At 36.4% G+C, this 9154-nt stretch overlaps 1 protein-coding gene across 1 annotated transcript; it reads right to left on the reverse strand.

The window, feature by feature from the left end:
- Positions 1-8478: 8478 nt before the first annotated feature.
- On the reverse strand, positions 8479-9153 carry LOC124895519. Its single transcript, XM_047405965.1, has one exon. The coding sequence runs from the start codon at positions 9151-9153 to the stop codon at positions 8479-8481; it is 675 nt and encodes a 224-aa protein (XP_047261921.1).
- Position 9154: the final 1 nt, after the last annotated feature.

Consider the following 9154-nt stretch of genomic DNA (forward strand, 5'->3'; position numbering starts at 1 on the left):
AGGTTAGCTACTACTACATTCCACTCATTTTTAAAGCAGAATGGTTAGATGAAGTGCTTTATTCATCGAATGATCGTGTTTTATCGTTGAATCTTCCATCAGACAATGTCATTCTGCTAGATTTTGCGGAGATACATTCCACTATATCTGCTTCCTCATGGTCCAGTGGACTGCTCAACACCTCAAGCTCTTTTGTCTTGTTATTCTTCGTATCACCCTCGTCAAATCGACTAACATGCTCCAGAGAAACATGCTCTTGTTCCTCGGACCATGTTTATGCCCTTGAACTTGACGAGCTTGGAGTAATCGTAGTTTTTGTTTGTGAGATAGTCTCCTGTTGATCATATCCATTGCAAACAGCTGCCTCACTCATCTCCCCACTTTTAGAATCCTCACTATCTAGATAGATCCTAACTGAGTAGCTTGTTGGATCGACTCTCTTAGTGTCAAGTTTGGCTCGGAATGTGTTATAATTGTCAGATAAGTTTCTTGGCTGAATGTTATCACTTTCGTCAAAGTAAAGGACAGTTCTCTTCTCTTTTAGCTTCAACTGCCTGTCTCTGCTACCTCTCGGACTGATAGATTTTCCAGGTGATGGTCGTATTTTCTCTGTCGTTCTGCTCGGGGACTTCATAGGAACAAACGCGGATGAAGGGTTGTGACACAAGAGGAGGTATGGTTGCAAATGTTGATGTCTCAACAGCTCGGCAGCCTATAAGTAGAGGTAAAAAAAAATATCAAGATGAATCTCAATTTAATACTCCCTCCGTTTCATTTTGTTATTCTGGTTTTGATTTGGCACGAAGTTTAAGAAAGAAAAGAAGACTTGAATCTTGTGGTCTTAAAATAAAGGTATAAAGAATGCATCAAAATATAATTTAAGTTTGTGATCTTTAAACATTCCACGTAAAAAGTTAGAATTAAGGAGTTGTTGTAAAAGGAAAGAAACATTCGCTTTTAAACGGACTAAAAAGGAAAATAAGACTTAACAGATTGAAACGGAAAGAATAACATTTGAACATATGTAGCTCGAACTCACTGTAGGCCAGTGTTCTGGAGTTTTTCTTAGCATGCTTTTTATTATCTGTTTCCTACAAGAATTAAATCCTCTTTGTCAACTGACTGATTTGTTATACTTGTGGCGTGCTGAGAAGGAAGATACTTTCAAGGTGGAGGAGTATATAATCGGAAGTGGTGAGAACAAACCTCGGTTTATTTTGTTGATAAGTCCAGTTTTGTCCTGTTGGATTTACATTGTCACTATATCATATAGAAGATATCAGGATAAAGAACTTCTCTTTTTTTTTTTTTGCGTAACAAGTATAACTTTTCGAGATATTGTTTACAAAGTTCAGATAGCTGAAAAATCAACTCACAGAAGCTTTAAACGGGGGTCGATGTGCAAGTCAAACATACAGTATCCTAAAATCACATTAAAGTGTTAGTGTTAGGGACATGATGTAAAGAGCTGAAATACATTGCTTCATCAACATTCTTATTTCTTACCAAGCGACCATATATCAGATTTATAGCCATAGGGTATGCTGGCAAGGTGCTCCGGGCACATGTCGTTAGGTGTGCCAGATACCTATTACAAGAAATTTGTTCTAAAATTAAGGATTAGCTGTACAACTCAACGTCTTTTTCTCAAATACATTAAGCTAGGTGCTATGGCGACAGGAGCTTTGTAATATGATGAATACCACAATATTTTTTTTTATAAAAAGGAAGATGACCACCACAACATTTTGGTACCTATGACCGAAAATAAAAGCAAATTTTAGGTTTTCTCGGTCTTAGAGGGAGAAGGGATTTCTCTCTTGCTAAATAGATATGCTGAATCGATTGTTAGGTGACAATAGATGGTCGAAACTTGCATGTAAGAAAGCGGTTCATTTTGCAGCAATAGAAATTCATACCGAGGAAGCAAGGCCTTCTGAATCTAGCAATTTTCCTAATCCAAAATCACCTGTGACAATCAAGTGAATTTGAAGGATAGTAAAGAAGCAAAGACGACCCACCAGATGAGTATGTTACATACTGAATTCAAAATAGTTCACGTTAAAAACGTTTCATGCCAAGAAGGCTTTTCTATTTCGCCGATTACAGCAAGTTTTTACCTTGAGGTCTCTATGATGAACGCGGTTGGAAGGCAGATGCTCCAAAGCTAACAATAGATGAGTCAGCCATTTGCAGAGTTTCTATAATAGCAGGAAAAAAACAACATAAAAGCACGCAATTTTTTAAGCTACCGGGAAGGCACAGAGAAGCTTCATAAGTATTGAAATCGCATTTAATTACCTCTTCCGGGAAAAGTGCTCCTCTAGTCTTCCTCATGACCTCCGCCCTGAACACGGGGAAAAAAAATCGTCACCGTCCTCAGATTACACCACAAAAGAAGTTCTATGATCATCCTATTCATTTCTTTATTTTCAACCTCATTACCCCTTCTATCGTTCTTGGTACGAGGGAGTATTTATGAAATCTGAGGTCTTTCATTCTCCAGATACCTGGATGTGCTTACAACACAGGCTGAAAACAGCCACGATCTTGGCAAAAGGTTGCGCTCTACAAACACAGGTTAGCCATATTTTATGATGAAATATAGCCGGTGACAATGATGAAGAATTTTACTTAACAATTGTTTTCCCTTCCCTCGTTTAGTGGCTCCTTTTGTTCTTTATTCTTATCTTTCCTTATAGGAACACATTTAAAATGTTAGCAAAATCAGGGATAATCACTCACTTGTTTTCATCTTCGCAATTATCGGCAACGATGCATATACAGCTCCCCTGAAAGAAAAAGAAAGTCGAGCTTTTTCTCTGGTGCAGCTTATGCAGCAATAATAACAACTATTAAAGGCTACGTTTTGCACTTTCTGATCCAAGCAACTACAAAACTGGACGATAGGATACCTTGTCCACCCAAGCATCTTTGTACTCTAAAAGATATGGATGGCTTAGTTTAGCTATCAAATTCACCTGCAACGGAAAAATAACCGTCTATCATCAGATAGAAGAATATTCTCCAAGCATATCTTACCATCAAGTAAAACTTTTCATATAATAAATTATAAGATGAGTCGAAGATTTTGTATCTAAATATGCTTGGTTCGAAAGGAAAGATTGGAGCAACTATTTGATGACATAACTTCTTTCACTCGACATTTAAGCGTGTCCATATTCCATACTGCCTATTCATCAAAATGAGTATTTGGTAGAGAGATGTATACCTCTTCACGTCCAGATTATCCACTTCAAGAAAGTAGTGTTATTGATACAGGGAAAATCATAGGTGCGAAGTACTTACTGGTTCTTCTTTTCTATTGCTAAGAGGAAAGAAAACTACTTCACGTGTGACTCCAACGAGAAAGTTCTAAATTTCTACTTCAGTTCAATCCTACTTGTCAGCTCATGTCATTTTTTTTTTTGGAAGCTCGTCTTGCGGATGCTTGGTCCTTCGAACTCAAACCTTGAGTTAAGACATTGGGGCATATATATTATTCTGTTGAATCAATCTTCTCCAAAACCTAAGCTCATCAGATGCAAACCAGCATTCATCGATAGATGTCTAAAGGTTTCCATCGATAGAATTTATAGGATGCTCCATGCATTGGTCAGGACAATCACTCCTTACATAGTCCAGCATGCTAAACACTCTTAGAAGAAAAAAGGCTTGCATGGCAACACACGCTTCAAGTCGTGCGATATGATAGTTAAAATGGTAACAGCAAAGGAAGAATGTTGTGGTATGAGAGTGATAATCCAAGATGTTTAGAAGAAGACCAATTGAAATAGAACAACAACAACAAGAAGCCTAGTGTATCTGGGGAGGGTAAATTGTACACAGTCCATACCGCTACCCCCGAAGAAGTAGAGAGGTTGTTCCGATAGACCCCCAACAATTGAAATAGAAGAACATCAATAAAAGTCAGTTTATCAAATACTTTATGATGGAACACCTGATACAATGTAGCTCACAACCGAAAATATGAGGAGAACTATTCAATTAGACAAAAATCTAGCAAGTACGAGATATTGAATGTATGTATTATTCTGAATTGCTTTATATTTCATAAACGCGATGTTCCTGGGTTGAAGTTTTTGTTTGTCCCTTTGTTGTTTCGTGATGTACTTAACGAACTTTTTCTAACACCCCGTATTCAAGTACGTGTATTGGCGTATTCAAGTACGTGTATTGGTCTTATTTATATGGAATTAATTTTTTTTATTTTATTTATACTAGAATTTGCCCGTCGATAGTTCCATACGAAGGTTATTGAATAAGCTTTCCAACGATATAATTATTTCCAAAAATTGATCGGTTTCGTATATAATCGAGCACGTTTGAAACTATAAAACGGTGGCCGGGATATTTGGGAATAGTAAATGTAAAGGAAAATTTCCTGCACACAAACTACTGAGGCCAGCCGAATTTTTGGATCAAATACGAACGATCATAACTACCTTAATATAATGAAATGGGAGAGCTGCGACCTATGAAAAGAAAGATATTTGAGTCTTCTTTCCAATGCAATTGGTTTCATCCAAATCCAATGTCTGAGTAAGGAGTTATACTCGTTTTACTTCGGCCAATCAAAACAGATTTTTAGGGTCAACTTCAAATGACCATAACTCCTTGTACAGGAAGAACTGGGTGGCCTAATTTATATGAAATGAAATCCCTTTGAATTATCCTTCCAACGATACCAATTTCACCCAAATCCGATATCGGAGAAAAGAGTTATGGTAGATCTACTTTAGCTTATCAAAACAGTCCACCAAAGGACATATTTTGACATTATTTAAATTTTAAAGGCATTTTGGTCATTTCCTATTATATTATGGACGGGAATATGTGTATATATACATGTATATGAGTTCAAAAACTAATTTTCATCATCAATCATTGAGAAAGAACAAAACCTAGCAAAATTTGACCTTTAAATTACTTTTGATTCAACCGTAGAAATTCCAAAGTAATCCACTAACTGCGTTTGTCATCTCGAGAGCTTCGAACGGCTCCTATTATTTGTGCAAATAGGATTGCATAATCAAGAGGTGAATTCTAAGGTATGAATATTGTTTGCCTTTATTCTTTTCTATACGTATATGTGTGATAGAGGATTATATGTATTGGTTGTTATTGAAAGGTGATGGAAATAGGGTTATGGACTATTTTGCATGGTTTGGTTGTATTGAATTGTGGAAGGTGGATGTGGTGATATACTATTGAATTGATGATTATTTATGTCTACGGCTCAATTTGGTTTAATGGATTGGTTGGAAGGATAAATGAATCCAAACTTGATATTGGAGGATGTTGTATGAATATGCATGGCATGTGAATGTAATGGAGTATAAGAGTGTTAAAGTGACACCCTTTATGGTGTAATTAAGGTTTACTACTTAACCACTAGTTTGGTGAATTCAAATAATTGAATTGTGGCATTTGTTTGCTAATACTAGATTGCTATAATATGTTCATTGTAGATAAGTAATCCGAAAAGACGGGAAGTCCATTTGGGACTAGTATTGAAGGTTGACAGTCAGGTATGTAAAGCATACTCTATACCATATCTTTGGCATAAAAGTGAACAATTGTTCTATTAAGAAAGTTTCCAAAGTTATTCAGTAACATGTGATCCTTGTTTTCCAAATCCTACATGTTAATTGCACTAATGAATGTCAGAAGGTATCCGGTTACTCAAACAAGATCCATGTGCTATTAATGACTCCAAAACGTTTCATTGATATACTAATAAGTTCCTACTTCATTGTTGTGGCATTGATGACTCCAAAACACTTCATTGATATGCCAATGAGTTCTTACTTCATCGTTATTTCATTGATGGTCTATTTATATGTCTGTTATTGATGTATTATTGTTTCAAACTATCAAAAATGCGGTGGCGACCGAAATAACAATCTCAAAAATTAATTGAACTAAGTGATGGAAGTTCTCTCTTATCGGCTGGTATCCCAGGGACATAAGCCTATCATGGGTTGATCCCTATTTATGTGTTTATGGGTGGTATCCCAAGGGCATAAGCCTATCATGGCTCGATCCCAGTTGATATGTACTGGAGGAAGCCAAATAGTCACAGTACAGTACAGTAATGATTACAAAGATGATAAGAACGAAGGTAAAGTGATTGAATAAATACAATGTACAGGTTGTCACAAGTTCTAGTAAGTGTGGTCCACTCCTATTACGATTTATTCACTTATTTCTAATTTTTAGTGAGCTCCTATATCGTATGTGATTATCTATAGCTTTACATACTCAGTACATATTTTGTACTAACGTCCCCCACGGGGGACCTCCATTTCATGTTGTAGGCACAGGTACCTCAGCTCATACACCGCAAAGTAGTAGTCAGGATATCCATCTGCTTTTGTATGAACTGAAGCAATGTCCATCTTTCAATAAGTTGGCTTCGTCTTACAGGGTGACGATGAAAGTTTTGCGTGGGGGTGGGGGTGGGGGGTACCCTAGAGCCTTGATAATCCTGGTGTGTAAGTTATTTATGATCTTGGTGCACATTTTCATGGAATTTGTTCTTGTTTCATCCCTATTTCTGGGCTCCTTGTCTAGCTATTTTCACCAATGCGTCATATGCCTCGTCAATACTTCACACTCACAGTACATTGATAGGAGTGCATTTCCGACATAGCACATGATATGATATCCTACATTAACAAGTCATCTGTGTAATTTGATTTCCAAATTCGAATGCAGCAACATCAAGTAAGAAAATATTGTATGTCTGAACAAGCAGTATAACAAGCATATTTTTTACAAACTCTAAACATGAGTAGAAAATGTCCATTTCACTTTGTCTTGATGAATGTTTGATCCTTTTAGAAGCACCGTGATCTGAAGTTCACTCCACAGCAAACTGTTTTCTGTTAATCTTTTGAGTATTGAATATTGTCGACCTGAGCTTCAACGTACTTCCACTTTACATGTATTACCACAAAAATGAAAATACACAACAAAACAATTTCCTACAATTTTGTTTTTAGTTTCTGCACTTATTTACTCCCAGACCGAATACTTAGTTTCCAACAAATATCAAGCTGATGCAATGCACCTCTCATAGAGCTCTTCAAGAAGCCAGTCTTCAACAATCACCATAAAACAGTAAAGTTAACAGCCCGGCCTTTTCATTTTTTAAAGTAGGTCAACACAGATGACACACTCCTATTTGCTTTCCCACCATTCACAACCTTACGTTTCTCCTTTCTCAGCTCTCTCTTCACCAGAAGTACATAGGCTAGCCCATGTTCTGTGATATTTCAACATAAACAAATATCATCACACTGTCAGCTTATGATTAAATGTTCAGCCATTTGACAATAGTGAGAGTGAGTCACAGAACACCAAATTTAACAAACATAACACGGAAGTTACCGTTGTCTCAATGAATAACATCCTAAAGTGAGGATATCAATACCAAGAAAACTTCAGATGCAAACTTTCAAATACAGTGTACACCAGTCAACGGCCATAAACAGTAAAGTATAAATAGAAAAAACAAATCAATGACATGAAAGGACAGTAAATTTTATCAAGAGTAAGGATCAAGGAAGACTAAAGTCTCATGAACGTGATAGTGGTAGGATATCTGACAGGGAAAGGGAGCGAGACGACTTTGAACAGGACAAGAAAAGGTATAAGGCAAGGAGTCATCGTTCAATAGGAAAAGGTCACTCGGAGAAACCAAAACATGACTCTTCTCGGGATCGTGATTACCAATCTTATTCATCACGACAGAATAATTGTAATAGACACCATTTGCTTATAGCGGCCTGACAAAATGTTACTACGGCCCATATGTTGTCTTTATGGAGCGTAGCTACTGCTCTTTGCATAATAGCTGAGGGTGCCGCCTTTATTAGTGAAACTGTACCACACCCTTTTGCATAAACCAAGGTTTCTCATAATCGCAACATTGATTTCAACTATTTTCATTTAGTTCCCCTGAACAATTGACATCCCCATGCTGACCAAATATATTTGGTCTGCACAAACTCTTTAACATTCACTTAATTGTTCTCGAAATAGACTTCCTAGTTTAAAAATAAAAATTCATACAAATGTGACGGTATGACTCCCACTTCCCTTTTCTCCTTCCTTCCATTTACGATGCCCTCTATTATGTGATAAGAAAGTAAGAAACAAATAGAAGCATAAAACAACAATAAAGCTAGAAAAAGACGTGTAAGTATATATAAGCTGGTGGGACTTATATCATTGTAAGTAGAGTTATTCATGAGTACAAAAAATACATTATGATGACCATGTCTGTACACAAAAATAGTACTCCTAACATATTAGATAAAACATCATTGTAAAAGTTACATGATGATCACTACGGCTATACACAAAAGTAGTACAGTACTTCTATATACTACTTGAAAAAACACCATTCCAACTTCAAAATAAAGAACTTTACCATAGTAATAACCCATATCATTGTTGAAGAAGAGCCAAATCTTTATTGACGATATCAATATCACAATGAAGTTGGAGAGGAAGGTTTTCTTCTCTTTCTAGTCCATTTTTGTTCAAATGAGGCACTTTGTAATTATTGCCGCCACTATCTTTCATCACCTCAATCATACAAGATTGTACAGTAAGAAATACATGATTGAGTTGCTTCGCTTTCATTTCATCAAAAGATCTTTCCACTGCTTCCACTAATTCATCAACATTTTTAGGGGCCTTTTGATATTGAAGACTTTGGATTGCTCTAAAAAAACCAAGATCTAAAACATTTAAATCTGGACTGTTCGATGTTTGAAAACACAATCTAATGTCAAATCCATCTTGTTGGGCTGCTTCAATAAATTCCAAATCATTGTTACCAATATGTGGACTTGCATTATCTTGTTGTAAAAAGATAGGATTATTTGAATCGGAAGCTGGCCATTTTGCTCTAATAGCAGGAAGAACTTTCTCTATCAAGCAAGCTCTGGTCATATCTTTAGTTACTGACTGAATGGGCTTTGTTTCCATAGTTCCTGTTGCTCGATTTTTGCTATTCCGCTTAGCTGGTTCCTTAACTACAAACGAAAAAATACCTATTTTTCCAGAAAACAACTCAATTCCATTTTCATCAAATCGAGGACGTGCTACAGCAGCCATA

Source organism: Capsicum annuum, unplaced genomic scaffold (assembly GCF_002878395.1).
Source record: "Capsicum annuum cultivar UCD-10X-F1 unplaced genomic scaffold, UCD10Xv1.1 ctg82773, whole genome shotgun sequence".
In the NCBI taxonomy this organism is placed as follows: Eukaryota; Viridiplantae; Streptophyta; class Magnoliopsida; order Solanales; family Solanaceae; genus Capsicum; species Capsicum annuum.